This window comes from Vombatus ursinus, unplaced genomic scaffold (genome assembly GCF_900497805.2).
Source record: "Vombatus ursinus unplaced genomic scaffold, bare-nosed wombat genome assembly UNPS02012602.1, whole genome shotgun sequence".
In the NCBI taxonomy this organism is placed as follows: domain Eukaryota; kingdom Metazoa; phylum Chordata; class Mammalia; order Diprotodontia; family Vombatidae; genus Vombatus; species Vombatus ursinus.
Genome location: NW_020952380.1, coordinates 905,503 through 921,099, shown reverse-complemented (window position 1 = coordinate 921,099; position 15,597 = coordinate 905,503). Strand labels below are relative to the sequence as shown.

General features: G+C 36.4%; 1 protein-coding gene across 5 annotated transcripts in view; it reads left to right on the top strand.

Annotated features, from left to right (window-relative positions):
• ESR1 (estrogen receptor 1) overlaps positions 1-15,597 on the top strand; it is a 455,293-nt gene that overhangs the window by 185,391 nt on the left and 254,305 nt on the right. For 4 of the 5 annotated variants that reach the window (XM_027857990.1, XM_027857989.1, XM_027857986.1 and 1 more), the window contains one exon: positions 2,037-2,233. In XM_027857990.1, the coding sequence (XP_027713791.1) occupies positions 2,037-2,233 (197 nt within the window). The remainder of the gene's footprint in view (positions 1-2,036; positions 2,234-15,597) is intronic. The other variant, XM_027857987.1, reaches the window with a different exon arrangement.

The window sequence follows — 15,597 nt, the reverse complement described above, 5'->3', positions numbered from 1 at the left end:
GCAAAGAGGGGAATGGGTTTTAGAATACAAGATTGTAAAACATGAGTTGAATGGTGTGTTCCTTAGAGTAGGCAATGGATGAAGGGCCCCTGAGAGTATTGTAAAGTCTTTCTGGGGGCACTCAAAACTCAACAAGTTGATATTCCTGTTGTGACCACAAGAGATAGTATACATATCACTTTGATAAATATGAGTGAACTGAGATTGAAATGTGTATTCAGAAAGGTGATGGTAGTGTATGCATCAACCAATGTGTGTAGCTTCATTCTGTCAATGTAGTTTTGACACTTTTTGAACAAAACAATCTTCTGCAATTAAAAAGCCTTCAAATGCTATAGAAAATGTAAATATTTAATAAATTGTGAAAAGGAGCATTGAGCACAGAAAACATTATTCTTGAATTAATATTTAAATGGAGTTTCTTGGTAATATTATATTCCACAAGTAAATTGCCACCTAGAAAATGAAGAGATTCTCTTATAATTGAGGACCACTTGTGTTATTATGGTCTTAGAAACCTATAGAATAGAATTAGAATTTAAGAGCATATATAAATATGGCAGTCATAGCAATATGAAAATTGTGAATTTCTTGGATCAAATATAAAGTGTAATAAAGCAACTTTGATAACTTGAACTGATAAATAAGAATGTTTTTTCTTTTCCCTTGTGATGGAAAGCAGAATAATGTTACTAAATGAATATGGAAGTCTTTGACAGATATGTGACTATGTATGTGTTTGTATTTACATGTATTCACCCCTCATTTTTTTATTTAAAAATAATATTGTAGCATATGTGTTTGAATAAAAAAAAAGTTTGATCCACAGTCTTTTCTATATATACACTACTTTTCATAGTTAGTCCATTTTGGTACCAGCACAGAAGGGGTGACTTTTTTAGTTAGCCATTTGTCAGGCCTTTTTCTGACTATGAGGACTCCCCATGGACTTTTGAAAGGGTAAAAATTACCTGCTTTTTGAAAAAAACCTTAATTTCATAAATTAAATCCCTTAAAGAGTTTGATTAGTGTTATCATATTATTCAGAGCTGAAAGAGACTTTAGAAGTTATCTAATCTAACCCCTTCATTTTACAGATAAGGAAAGTTCAGACTCAGAATAATTAATGGATTGCCCAAGTAAGTACTAGGATTTGAACCCATCTATTCTGAATCCAAGTCCAATATGCTTTCTACTACACTGTTATCATTCATAAGGATACAACAGAATCTTATTTCCTTAAGTAGCAACTACAATTCAGAGACAGAGAAAGTGGCTTTACCCTTACTATTGTCTGTCTATGATACACCTTACTGTGACAGTCTGATTTCACAGTATCAACTTTGTATGTTTCAACAGTGATGTTGCAAGCAGTTAAGTGTACAGGATAGCTTTGGCCAATTAGAATCACAAGAGTAAAAGAAGTTTAGAGCTGGAAGCAACCTTAGAGGTAATCCACGAAACTTTTTTCACTTTATAGATGAGAAGTTAGTTTACACCTTCTTGATGTCCAGGTTTATCTGATGGCAACAGGACTTTTAATTTACAGCACCCTGGTTCCACACCAGTTCAACCTCTCCAAATTCCAAATGCTACAGCTGTTTTCTGCTCTGCCTTGGTCCTCCCTAAGGCCCTGGTGTGTACTAGAATTAGAATGTGCATTAGTTTCTAACGATTCTGAATTAACTGTGAATCTCTGAGAAAAATCTAAAAGTCTATTAGAGGCCAGTTTGTTTCCTTTTTCTGTGAGTAAGGACTTAGTTAATATATTCTGGTGCAGGGAATCAGCTTTCCTAGCAGGTTCCTAATAAACAATTTCCCCTCAAGGTTAATATAATAGGCAAACACCTTTTGCTACAGCAGACAGCAAGAGCTAATGAAAGATTAGCTTACATTATGATTCATTATTTCAAAATGTCAGAATAAGGTGGATTTGTCATGGGTTTTTTTTTCTTCTTTTTTTCTTCATTCTTAAGTACAGAATGAAAATGTTGCTTTCCTAATGTCAGTGGATTTATTCTGTGCTTGTTTTCCAGGCCAGCTTCAGACAACCGGCGCCAGAATGGTAGGGAAAGATTGGCCAGTGCTGGTGATAAGGGAACCCTAGCCATGGAATCTACCAAGGAGACTCGCTACTGCGCAGTGTGCAATGATTATGCTTCAGGCTACCACTATGGTGTCTGGTCCTGCGAGGGCTGTAAGGCTTTCTTCAAAAGAAGCATTCAAGGTAATAGTGTGTTGAAAACAATTAATCAACATGTTTATTCCTCAGAGAACAATATATGTAATTAAGAAGGAAGAAATATTACAGACTGAGTTCATTTAACATATGCACTCATAGTTGGTGGGACCAACTTGGATTTTTTTAAAGATAGATTAAGCTACAAATTGTATCTCTGCTCTCCCAAGCACTTGATGCATGTTTGTTGAATTGAACTAAAAGTGAATACTGGGGAAAGCCAAGGCTTATAGCAACATGAATTTAGAGCTGAGAGCAACCTTACAGGTCACCTAATCTAATCCCCACATTTTACAAATGAGAAAATTAAGGCCCAGAGAAGTAACATGAATTTCGCAAGGACGCATAGATGGTAAATGGCAGAACTGAAAATTGATCCGATTGAGTGCTTATTTTTTCCCACTAGACTATGTTGCTTCTCAAAGAACATCAGGAAAAAAAAGGCTAGCTGATCTTAGAGTAGCTATTGCTGAGTTCTTTAACATCTGCTGTGAATTTTGAAGTCTCTAAGGTGATCACATCTTATTTTAAGGGTGGAAGAAGAGAGAAAGAAGATGATAGAAAGGGGGAGAGAGAGTCATTTCCTTCTCCAGTGGATTAAGAGAAAGAGAGGTAGAGGAAAGATACCTTGCCAATGAGCAAAGTTTAGGGATAATAGAGTAAGACATGTCATATCTTTTACAAATTTTTATTGATGCTTTTTGTTTTTGTGTCAGTCACATCCAGATCTAGCCTTCCTCCCCTTCCTCCCAGCCTAGTGAGCCTTCTATTATAACCAAGAAAACTCTCTTAAGCACAGAATCCAATTAGCTCAATGAATGTCTCTGATGGCATATGTAATATTTCTCCTCTGCAGCCCCATCACAATCTTAAATTTTATCATTTAGTTCAGTTTAGAAAACTATAAGTTCAGTGGCTGGTGACTTTAGTAGTGAGGGAGCTATCATCAACATTAAATAACATTTGGTAAGTGTTCCCCTATAAAATTTGTCTTCTATTCCTGCCCATTCTTTCCCCAAATACAGTTCTCTTAAGCCAGCTGGCTTTTATCTCTAGCCCATGGGGGGTGAATACCCTGTCTGTTATGTAAATTGCTTTTGGAGGAGATACAGTTTATTTCTCAAATGATTGCACTAGAGAAGTATTTGAGAGATCCTAAAAAGTTCTTGGTTAACTAGCTGCATTTGTTCAGAATGGTGACATATTGGAAGTCCTCATTATCTAGGTTTTTGAGCACCACCAGTGTTCCCTGGCCATCAATATTCCCCTATGATACTATTTAAATGTTCCCTGTGTGCTTTTCTCTTAGGGATCTTAGGCTTAATAAAGCTTATTGAGAACCAATGCCTATTAAATTATTAGGAGATGCTTGTGGAACTGGTCTTCATTGGTTGGGTATTAATGCTTTTCATTGCATGGAATAACCTGGAAATTGGGAGATGGTACTCATGGTCCATTTCCCCTTGCATCGTCAATAGAATGATTTTGTACAACTATTACTATTTTTCATAGAGTTATCAGAGAGGTCGATCTGGTCCAGTTTAAAAGCATTTTCTGTAGTACTTTATGCTTTCAACATCCTTCATAACATGCTATTATTATGTGACTTATAATTGGCTTTTTTGCAATGGTATTTCTGTAAAATTGATGACATTCTAAAAAATCTGATCTCTATTTTTAAAATGTTTACAGGCAGAGGGACTGGTCCCCATCAGTTAATGATGACAGATCTAATTTCAGAAAGAAATATTAACACTTTGGGAGTTTAGTGTGTACCTGTCTATACATATTATTATTTTTTTGGTTACAGTCCTGTCTTTTTTTTCTTTGTGATTTCGTTTTATGTTTAGTCTGATCAAATCCTAATTATCAGTGTTTCAATAAAGCAGATAGCATAGTAGAGTGGAATGAACTGGGGCCTGGAAGTTGGGAGATTTGGGTTCTAGGCCTAGCTCTTTCTCTTCTCATTAAGTAGGTCTAAAATCTCATATAAATTGTTTAACCTCCTGGCCCCCCCTTTTTTCTTTTTGCCTAAATTTAGGGCATTGATCTAGATGAATTCTAAAAAAGTTGGAAAGTTATAAGATTCTAAGTATTTAGAATGCCCACTTGTGTGCTATGTTAGTTTTTTTTAAAATTAGCTTATTTTTAGTTTTCAACGTTCACTTCCATAAGCTTTTGAGTTTTAAATTTCTCTCTCTTCCTCCCCACCTCCCTCTCCAAAATGGCATGCAATCTGATATAGTATGCTAGGTTTTTTGAAGGATCTAAAAGAAGACTATATCTGTGCTACAGAGAACTTTGTCTAAGTGGGGTGACAAAATACCCTTATGATATAATTACACAATAGCAGAATGCAAAATTAAGTACCAATTGTGTATTGAAACTAACAAGTATACCAGAGGAGCTAAAAAGGAAAAGGTAGATAATTAAATATTTAAACAAAAATCAGAATATTTTGCATAAATTAGATATTTTTTGGAGAAGCAATAAAAAATCTTCATTTATTATTGTTCCTTTCTTAGTTTAGTAGTTAGTGTTTAGGTTCCACACAGTATGTATTTCTATTGAATCTGATACTTCCTTTAAGAAGCATTAAGCCTACAGAAGACAGAAAAATAAAACATACATTCCATGATGAAACAGTAGAGGAAAATGAGCCTATCTTGTCACATGTTTTATATCTATAGATTCATTTATCAGAATGACTTACAGTTCAATTCTGAATGCTCACTAGTGTGAAGCAATATCTTGTGAAGGGCTCCTTTACTTTATGCTAAAATTACTTTATGCTAAAAATTAGAACCTCTTCTTGAAAACAGGATATTCTGAGTAGGATTTTGCTGGATAACTGCAAATAAATGTAATGTTTATAGAGCCATTGCAATCTCAGATAAAGCTAATGAGTTTATTACAGAATTTAACCTAGTGAACCACTGACCCAGTTGTTCCAAAATACAATATTTTACAAAGCCAAATAGAAAAGATGTTTTCTCCATCCTTTCTTTTTTTAAATAACCATTTCTATTCACTTTCTTCTCTTCTTCCCCTTTTCATCTTTCACCTTTATTTGTCTTTTAAAAAAAATCTCAGTTAACACTTTTCAATGTTCCATTAAACTCTTTATCCACAAGCCCAAGTTGGAGCAGGTAGCTGGTTAAGGGTTAGTTGGAGATAGGCATGATAAGGCTTGGGACTGATGGATGATTTCAGGAGTAGTTGAAGTCAGGAGGATAGGAGTGAAGAAAGGCAGAGGTAGTCAAGTACCCTGGATAGCTCCTGGGAAGATTATGAAAACTGTAACTTTGACAGATGTTTATACCATCTTTTACCTATTATGACCATACATACAGAGCACTGTGCTAATTGTTGGGTGAAATATGCAGATTGATTAAAACATATACCCTAGTCTCATGCCCAGTCAAGGATTTACAACATGATCAGTACATTAAAATCCTCACAAACTAAGTGTTCTGTGACATCCCAGAAGAGTGGGATTTTTATTGTTGTGGAAGATCAGTAGAGGTTTCATGGAGGGCATTTGAGCTAGACCTTAAAGGATAGGTTGAATTTCAACAGATGAATATGGCAGAGATCAGGGAGGGGGAAAGGAACTAATGGAATAAGGAATTTTTGGTAAGTGAAACAACGTGAGCAAAGGCATGAAGACTGGACAAGGCAGGATATGTGCTAAGGATGGAGATTCCTTCATTTTAGTTGAATTTATTTCATGTGTGATAAAAGGAGTGTGAGTTAAGGGTGGATAGGTAAGATGATGCCAGATTGTGGAAGGTCTTAAATGGGAGACTAAGGAGTTTGAACTTCATGTAGTGCATAATAAGGAGCAATGAAAGAGCTGTGAGGAGAGCACTCATTACATGAGAATAGACTCATTTAAGGAAGACAATTTGGTTGTTCATTTCAATAGTTAAGGTGGACAGTAATAAGGATTAGGGGAGGGACAATGGGAAATGAGAGAGGATAGGACAGATGCAAAAGTTAATGCCAAATTAGAATTAACAGGACTTGGTAAATGATTGGAAATGTGAGATGAAGGAGAAAGAAAAGTGAAAGATAATATCTTAGTTTAAAGCATGGTAGCATAGATGAGAGAAGTATAGCAATGGTAGTATAGCTAAAAGAAAAAGCAAAATCCAAAGCAGAAACCAACTTTTTTCTTTGGAAGGAAGGAGATAATGAATTTTGTTTTAAACATACTGAGTTTGAGATGATGGCAGGAAACCTAGATGGAGATGTTCTGTAGGCAGTTGAAGAAATGGATCTAAAATTCAGGAGGCATAGACTAGTTAGGATGGTCTAGTTAAGAACAGAAATATAATTTTGGAACTATCTATATAGACATAGGCAAATGTCAATTTGTAGAGAAGTTTTAGCAAAGTGTCCCAGGAATATGTTCTGGGTCATGTATTGCTTAAAATTTTAGTAAATGACTTGGACAAGGCATAAATAGCATGCTTATTAAATTCCCAGATAGCATAAATATGGAAGAAATGACAATCAGAATATAAAAGATCTCAAATCAATAAGATGAAATTTAATAGGGGTAAATGTCAAGTTTTATACTTGGGTTCAAAAAATCTTTCTTATAAGTACATGGTGGGATAGCATTTTGACTGAGCAGCACTGATATCTTAGGCCAGTGCCTGGTACATAGTAGGCACTTAGTAAATATTTATTGGATTAGATTAAAAAAAAAGATTTGTGGACTACATCTCAAATACAGTCAATAATATTTTATGGCATTAAAAAAGGCTAATCCACCAGAGTAGAGGGAAAAGAGCATTGACTGTGGAGTCAGAGGTCCTGGGGTCAAACTGACCTCTGATATTTACTACATACCACCTTTGGGACATCACCTAGTTCCCATAGGTTTTGGTTTCCTCGTCTGTAAAATAATAGTATTGGACTAAATGACCTCTGAGTTCTCTTCAGTGCAAAATTTATGATCTTATGATCTTTAGCTGCATCAGCAGAGCCACAGAGAATTATAGTTCTGCTACTGGCCCTTATCAGACCACATGTGAAACATTGCATTTAGTTTTGCACACCATGTTTTAGACAGTTGGAGAGATTCAGAGGAGGGTAACCATGATGGTGAATAGCCTCAAGACTATGCTAGGAAATAATCCATTGAAGAAATTTATATTGTTTAGCTTAGAGACAAGTGTCTCTAATGGTCATCTAGAGGAGTAGACTAGGCTAATTTTGCTTGATTACTGAGGATAGTACTAGGAGTAATGAGTAGAAGTTTCAAGGAAGCAAATTTCAGCTTTATGTAAGGAAAAATTTTCAACATAGCTATGTAAAAGTAGAATGTGTTGTCCTGGGAGGTAGTAAGTTTTCCTCATGGGAGGTTTTCAAAATTGTATCACTAATCCTTGGGGATGATAGAGAGGGAGGTCTAGATGGGAGAGGTCTCTAAGGCATCTTTCAGTCAACAGTAAACAAGCATTTATTAAGACTGTCAAGCACTGTGCTAGGTGCTGGGAATACAAATACAAGTAGAAAGAAAGCTGGTCTTTGCACTCAAAAGCTTATAATCTAATGGAGCAAGATAACACATAAAAGGGAGCTAAAAAGATGGAAGAGGGGAATAGCAGAGGGTACCTGGCTGGAGGCATGGTAAAGAATGTCCTGTATAGATAAGGACTGAAGAGGAATGAAGCCTGGAGAGGAATGAAGATGTGTTTGGTCTGGGCCTTCTTCTTAAACTGGAGATACCAGCTAACCAGCAGGTAAGACCTCTGGGGCAGAGAGTACTTATAATGTGAGAAGTAGTCCAAAGATGGATTGCACTTTGAGGGTGAAGGGTTTTCTATGGCAGTTGGACAAAGTCCTGTGGAAATTTTTCCAATTCTGAGATTCTGTGATCCAGTAGAATAATGGATCATCCAAGGGTATTTCAAATAATGAATGAAGCCAAAGAAAATTAAGAACCAAGAGAGTCATGACTTGGAGGCAATGGAGGAAAATGTATTCAGAAGAGGCAAGTGGTCAACAGTGTAAATAGTTCCAGATAGTTTAAGAAAGATGAAGACTGAAAAGACAGTTAGATATTGCAATAAGGAGGTCTTTGGTGACCTTTGAAAGAGCAATTTTTGTAAAGTGATGGGGGCAGTGTCCAGGTGGCAAATGGCTAAGGAGGAAGTGAATCATGAGGAAGTTGAGGCTTCTGCATTCATACAGGGTCCTTTTTATTCTCAAAGCACCACACCTACTCATTTGACCTGGATCTTTCTCTGGTTTTTCTGTTCCTATGGAGATGGAAAATCATGCTTACCTAAGAATTTCTAGTTTCTGCATCAGATGGAAAGACCATATTCTCTGGATGGATTGGGCTTCCACTGAAAGGGTGCTTCAATTCTCAGAGGGTTGAGAGGCTGCTCAAGTATGCTGAAGATTGGGTTTTTAATAACATACAACCAAAACTATAATTCACAAGATGGCAATGTTGTTATGGTTTGGGAAAGGTAAAACTAACTTGGGATTGGCATGCTTGGAGAAGACTTTACAAAGGAATGAACATTTCTTCAGGGCAGGGACTGTTCTACTTTTTGGGTTTTTTGGCCTTTTGTGTGTGTCTTCAGTCCTTATCACAGTCTCTATCACATAGGAAGTGCTTAATAAATGCTTGTTGACTGACAGGTTGACTAAGAAGGGCTAGGACTTGAGCTGGGTTTTGAAGGATGGGTAGAATTTGTGTTAGTGGTGACTAGTGGGGAAGCATCGGCATAAGCAACATTAGGGGCATAATGACTAGACTAACTAAGCTGTTTCCTTCTCTGGTTCTTCTTTATTCTACTCCCTAAATGAGGAATACCCTAAGATTCTATCCTAAATCTTATTTTACACTTTCCCAACAATTGCCCCTGTTGGGACATCCATTCCTATAGTTTTAACTTTCTCCAGTATGTGAATTACTCCCAAATCTATGACTCTAGCACTGCCCTTTCTCCTAGGCTCTGGTCTGCCATTTTCAACAACTTGCTAGATACCTCTATCTGGCACTCAGCTGTTCAGCACCTCAAACTCAGCAAGGACAAAACCAAGCTCACAGTCTTCCCTGGAAAATCACTTATTCCTTCTGGCTTTTTTTTTTTTTGTTTCTTTTTATAGCACCATCATGTCCCTGGTAACTCAAGACTTGAAGAGTTGGAGTAATTTTTCACTCCTTCCTTTATCTCATCCCCCACATTTACTCAGTCACCAAGTCATGTCTATTCTACCTTAGAAATTCCTCTAACATCATAGTTAAGACCCTTATTATCTCTTTCCTTGATTATTACAATAGCCTCCTAAAAGGCCTCCAAACTTGTGCTTGTTCTCCTCACTCCTATCATTCTTGCACATTGTCATCCAGTTTAATCTTCATAGAGAACAAAGATAGTACTAAATTTCATGAAGGCAGAGATAAGTTTTATTCTTCTCTATATCCCTCTTAGAGTCCAGTTGGGGTACATTACATATATTAGATACTCTCTATTTGTAAAAGAAATGAAGGACCGAGTGGCAGACTGAGGCCAGATTGTGAAGGCCCTTGAATGTTAGGCTAAGGATTTTGGACTTTTTCCAGCAGACAATAGGAAGCCATTAAAGGTTTGTTTTTTTTTTTAGCTAGAGAGTGACATGATGAAAACAGTATTTAAAGAAAATTGGTCTGGCAGCTGCATGCAGGATGGATTAGATGGGGAATAGAATAGAGGCAGGGAGAATAATTAGTTAGCTATTGCAATAATCTACATGTGAGCTGACAAGTGCCTGAACTTAGGTGGTGGCAGTGGAAATAGAAAGAAAAATACAGTTGTGAGAGACAATAGGAAGGAAAAACCTATAGGCATTAATGACTGAGTAGAATTTTAATTTTCATGGCCTCAGAGGATAGAACAAGGACTGAAGTATAGAAGTTATGGATAAGTCATATTTCATATTGACATAAAACTTTTTTTTTTAATTAGAGCTGTACCCAAGTGGTGGGAAATGTGTACTCAATCACTGGAAATCTTCAGGTGGAGGCTGAGTAATCGCTTGTTCAGAATGTTTAAACAGATTATTTGCTTCAGATATTAGTTGGACTATATGACTTCCAATTCTGAGATTCTGTGATCCTATTGTGTGAATATGAAGGGTCAAGATTAGGGATGAAAGAAGTATCAAGTCTGACTGACATGGAAAATAATGATACCAAAGGGAAGAAGGTAGGTTTGGGGAGATCAGGAACTCAATTTCAGGACAGTTTCAATTTGAGGTTGTAGTGGGATATTTAGAAAAGTCCAGTATTCACTTGGAGGTTGGAATTAACACCCAGGATACAAGGTACCTTGGGAATTATATCCTCCAGTTAATTGTAAAGAAAACTTGAAAAGAAACCTTCAAAGACTTGCTAATCATTTTAAATTGCTAATAATAGAACAGTCCTTACAATGACTATATCATGTGTCCTCTTCCATTAAAATTATCTTCCTTCAAGGTATAGCTCAGATGTCATCTCCTCAATGAAATTCAGGCCTTTGAATGGAGAACTTCAACAAATAGAAACATGGAGGGGTCTGTTGTTTCTATTTGTTGAGGTTCTCCATTCAAGGCCTGAATTTCATAGAAGGGATGATTATTACACTATAAACAAAGCCACAGAGATGGGAAAGGACAGGATGAAACTAGAGAAAAAAGCAGCCCAGAATGACTGGAGAACACATTCATTCAATTTAACTTAACTAGCAACTAATAAGCACCAATCATAGGCAAGACATCATGTTCAGTGCTTGAATTACAAAGACTAAAAGAAAAACAGTCCTTGCCCTTGAAAGACTTATAGTTTTCTCTAGGTACTGATCTGTACACTTACAGGTGAATATAAGATAATTTGATGAGAGAGAAAGCACTACCAACTAGGCTGAATAGGAAAGACTTCCTGTAGAAGGTGGCATCTGAGTTGACCCATGAAGGAAGCCAAAGATTTTAAGAGGTGGGAGTGAATTCCAGGAATAGGAGGCAGTCTGTGCAAAGACATGGAGGCAGGAAATAATTTGGTAAAGAGAAAGTAAGCTATCATAGGTAGAATGCAAGGTAAATGAAGAGCAATATGAAATAAATCTAGAAAAGAAGGCTACAGCCAAGCTTCAAAGGATTTTAAATGACAAACAGCAAAATCAGAATTTTATCTAGGAAGCAATAGGGATCCACCAAAGATTCTCAAGCCTAGCAGCGGCATGACCAGACTTGTGTGTTAGGAAAATTGTTTTTGCAGTTGTGTGGCTAGATTGGCATATAGTGACTGTAAGCATGGAGAATAATTAAGAGGTTATTGAAATGGGCCTGGCAAGAGGCAGTAAGGACCAAAACTAACATGGTGAACATGTGAATAGCAAGCAGTGTAATGAAGGTAGAATACATATGACTTGGCCACTGAATGGTTAAGGATGGTGAGGAAGAATAAAGAATTTCATATCACTCTGAGATCTTGAACCTAGGTGACTCAAAGGATTTGGATACCTGTAAAAAACCAGGGAGTTTTTTTTTTTATCAGGGGAGGGATAATAATCAGTTCCATCATGGACAAGGAAAGTTGTAAATACTTAATACTTGTTGACTTGTTAACTCTTATTTCAAATAAAGCCGGACAGGTGAGAGTCGGAGTGTTGATGTCCTTGAATGCCAATATTAGGAATTTGTACTTTATTCCTCAGCTAATGAGGGAGCATGGAAAGTTTTTGAAGAGAAGAACAAGCAGTATATCAGGAAGATTACTCAAGCAGAAGTATGATGATGGATTTGAAAAAAAGTAGTTTAGAGGAAGTACAAACAGTTAAGAGGATATTACAATGATTTAAGAAGAAATTGGGCCTCTTCACATTTTCTTAGAATGCTGCCTGAATTCACTCCTTTACTCTCTCAACAATAAAACTTTTCCATCAAGAGGTGAAGGTAGGTAGAATGTCCATTCATGAACTGAGCGTGGAATAGTTAGGCTCTGAATCTCCTATGAATGATGAGGTATTCATTTCTCAGGTATATTGCAGAGGGAATTCATGCTTCAGATGAAAGAATGGGCTAGTTGAGCTCCCTATGGGTTTTATAGAAGGAAGAGACTTTAGAAATCATTGATTCTAACCTCTCCATTTTACAGAGGAGTGGCTGTAGCCCATAGAGGCGAAAAGACTTGCCTAGGGCCACGCATATAGGAAATGGCAGGGTTGCTATTTTGAATTGAATTGAAATTAGACTGTCTTGTGATTCCACTATTAGTATTTTACTGGGTATCGTGGTGAAAATATTTCTTTAAAGAAATAAAAACTTTGTTTTCATCAAAAGTGTTCTTTATTCCTTGTCTATCTGAATGACAGTGTTCAAAGAACTAGTTCATCCTTCCATCCCCTACTGAAGTTCTTGTCTGAATTTTATCTATAATAGATCCAACAATAGCTTGTTGAAAGAAATCCTGCTTGATGAATTATAACACCTAACTCAGTGGCCTCCCTGCTCTACTGTACCTTACTCTCTAGTCCTCCACTGAGCTAGCCCATTCCACTTTTCTATTGCAGTAATGATTAGGAAGTTTCTTCTTTGTGTTGAGCTGAAATTGACCTCTCTCAACACTTAGCAAACACTAAGCACTTAATAAATGTTTGCTTGTTGATTTGTATCCATTTTTCCTAATTTTCTCAAGAATCAAGAGCTAGTGGCCTGTCATCCATGTGACAAGCCTTCAAATACTTAAAGATGACTGTTACGGTCTCCCTAAGATTTGCCCTTTCTAGGGTAAGTCTTAGTTTGGAAATCTTTTTTGTCTTCTGACTTACTCTGGTTGCCTTTCACTGGACATATTCCATCATCAAAAATCTTAAGATTTAAGAGAGATCACAATGGCAGGAAGGACAAAATGCTATTTTAAGAAACTACATTGAATTGCACATGTAAGTTTAATTGTGGAGAATGCTGAACAGTGTAAGAATCCTGGGAATTCTTTTTGCTCCATTTTTTTTCTTTTTTGAGTCCTTACTTCTGCTTCGACACTTGCCTCTCATCTTGAAGAATCATGCATGCTACACAATGGAACAAGAACATTGACAAAGCCAGAGCAATTGAAGAGGGCACACTTGGAGATTATCATGTAATAATCAGATGAAAAACTCTTGGAGAAAAGACTTAAAACAGATCCTTTTCATCTGTGTGACCTCCAGGTACTTAGGTGCTGCTAATTGATGAGAGAAATAAACTGCAATTTTTGAAGACAAGACTTGAAAACTTCACCCTTTATAAGAATACAATCCCACTAACCCTTTCATTATGCGCATTGCTCTTAAATGTAGCCAAGGGGAGGAAATAATGGTGTGTGTGTGTGTGTGTGTGTATGTGTGTACATGTATGTGTGTGCACATACATATATGTCCATTCATGGGTAAGAATATGTATATTAGCATGGGAGTACATGTTTATTTGAACCTAGAAAATTGTGTTATTCTTACTGGATATTTTTCCTACAGAATATTTTTCAAGGGTGGAGAAATGGAATAGGTATGTCTTACCTGGGAGGTAACCCAAAAATATATCTGACAAATAAAGACAATATAGGTAGGCCCCCTTATTTCTTGGCAACTCTCATGGTCACAGCTGAAGCTTTTAGAGCTCTTTAAAAACCATGGCAACAAATATCTTTGAAGGATAAAGGAAGGTTCCAAATGTTTTAATTCAAAGTGTTTTCATGCTACCTCTTCAAATATTCTTCTTAATATTTTTTGTTTCATCAAAATTAAACTATCAATTTCTCCAATAGATGATTCTCTCTTGGCAATAGCATCAGTGGTTACTGTTAAAATGGCAGATTGTGTGGTTAAGCTCATCAACAATTCCATTAAGAAATGCATGTCTATAAGTGGTCATAATTTAGTGCAAAATTTCAGGCAGGCTTTAATGGGCACATTTCCTAAGGCTATCAACTAGCTTTCAAAATTATGTGCCAGAATTGGTTCTTATAAACCTGACAATTGTGGATTACTGTTCTAAATCACGTCTCTCTCTTTCCACACATATATGCCACCCTCCACATATGAAAAACTTCTGTTGATCTCTTTAAAGTGCTGCATCCCTTAAAAAGAAAGTCCTTTCATATACCCTCCAGTATTTCTTCAGGTAAAGGCATACTGTGAGAGGCAAGCACCCTACTCCCAAGCCATATGTACCATAACTCAAATGCTCATCATTAGACTTGAACAAATACATGTGAAAAATTACTTTTGCTAAACTAGCAGCCACTTTGTGAAGAATGGGCCTTTGTTATTATGTAAAGTCTTAGTGAATTTCGGAGCATGCTGAATTTTCATTTTACCAAAGCTAAGAAATTCTTGACTCAAAAAGATTGTAGTGGGGAAAGTCTCCTGAAATTATTTCCCACTTTCCTATGCTCCTAAAGCTAAAAATGTTATTTTTCAGCTGAAGTGTGACAAAGAACAAAAGTAGAAATGGTTCAGTTGTTTCAGTTAGAAAATCTCTCTTTAAAAGGCATTTATTTTCTTGGACTTCTTAGAGAAATTGTATATTGATTTAAGTTTGATCCAAATCAATAGTATCTGGATTGGACCTGATTAAACAAGTTGAAGCTAATTTTTATGAAGGTAGGGCTGAACAGGGCATAGCTGGGTGGATATGGATATTTCACTCATCCATCTGGATGGCCATATTGAAAACTTATAAATATAGGATGATATGATATGTTGAATCAGTAGTGCAATAACTTAAAAAGTGGTTACATTCTTTGATTAAACATTATGCCTTTTAACACAGATTTCCAGACACTTTCACTCCATGTATTAAACTGCATGAAAGATAAATGCAATCCTCAATGCTGGAAAAATTTTATAATTATGTTGTCTATGGCATTTCAAAGTTATTAATAACAAAATTCACTTCAAAGGGTTAGAGGCATATTTTGCCACTGATATTTCAGAAGATTCTTTTATTAGTATATTATAAATCTTTGTAGAGGCATTTTCTCTTATTTTTGTCCTCTAGTAAATGCCATCAAATTCTTTCTGAGTCTAATCTCCAATGTGTTATACAACTATTGGCCAATATCATAGGCAAAGTAAGTTCAAGAATAGATACTGTATTGCTCTATACAAATTCCATACTCTAGGAGGCCTAGGTCAATGAGAGGCAGAGAGGAGGAACCATTAGAGAAGAGCTGTCTCAAAACCAAAGCTTTGTTAGCACTCCACCTACTTCTTCATTGTAGGGCTTGGATGACAGGACATGAAAGCATAGTAGCAGGATAGGATAATGATGAGAGCTAGAGAACACACATCCACGTTCTGTTCATGTTACCCTTCCTAGCAGCTGACATC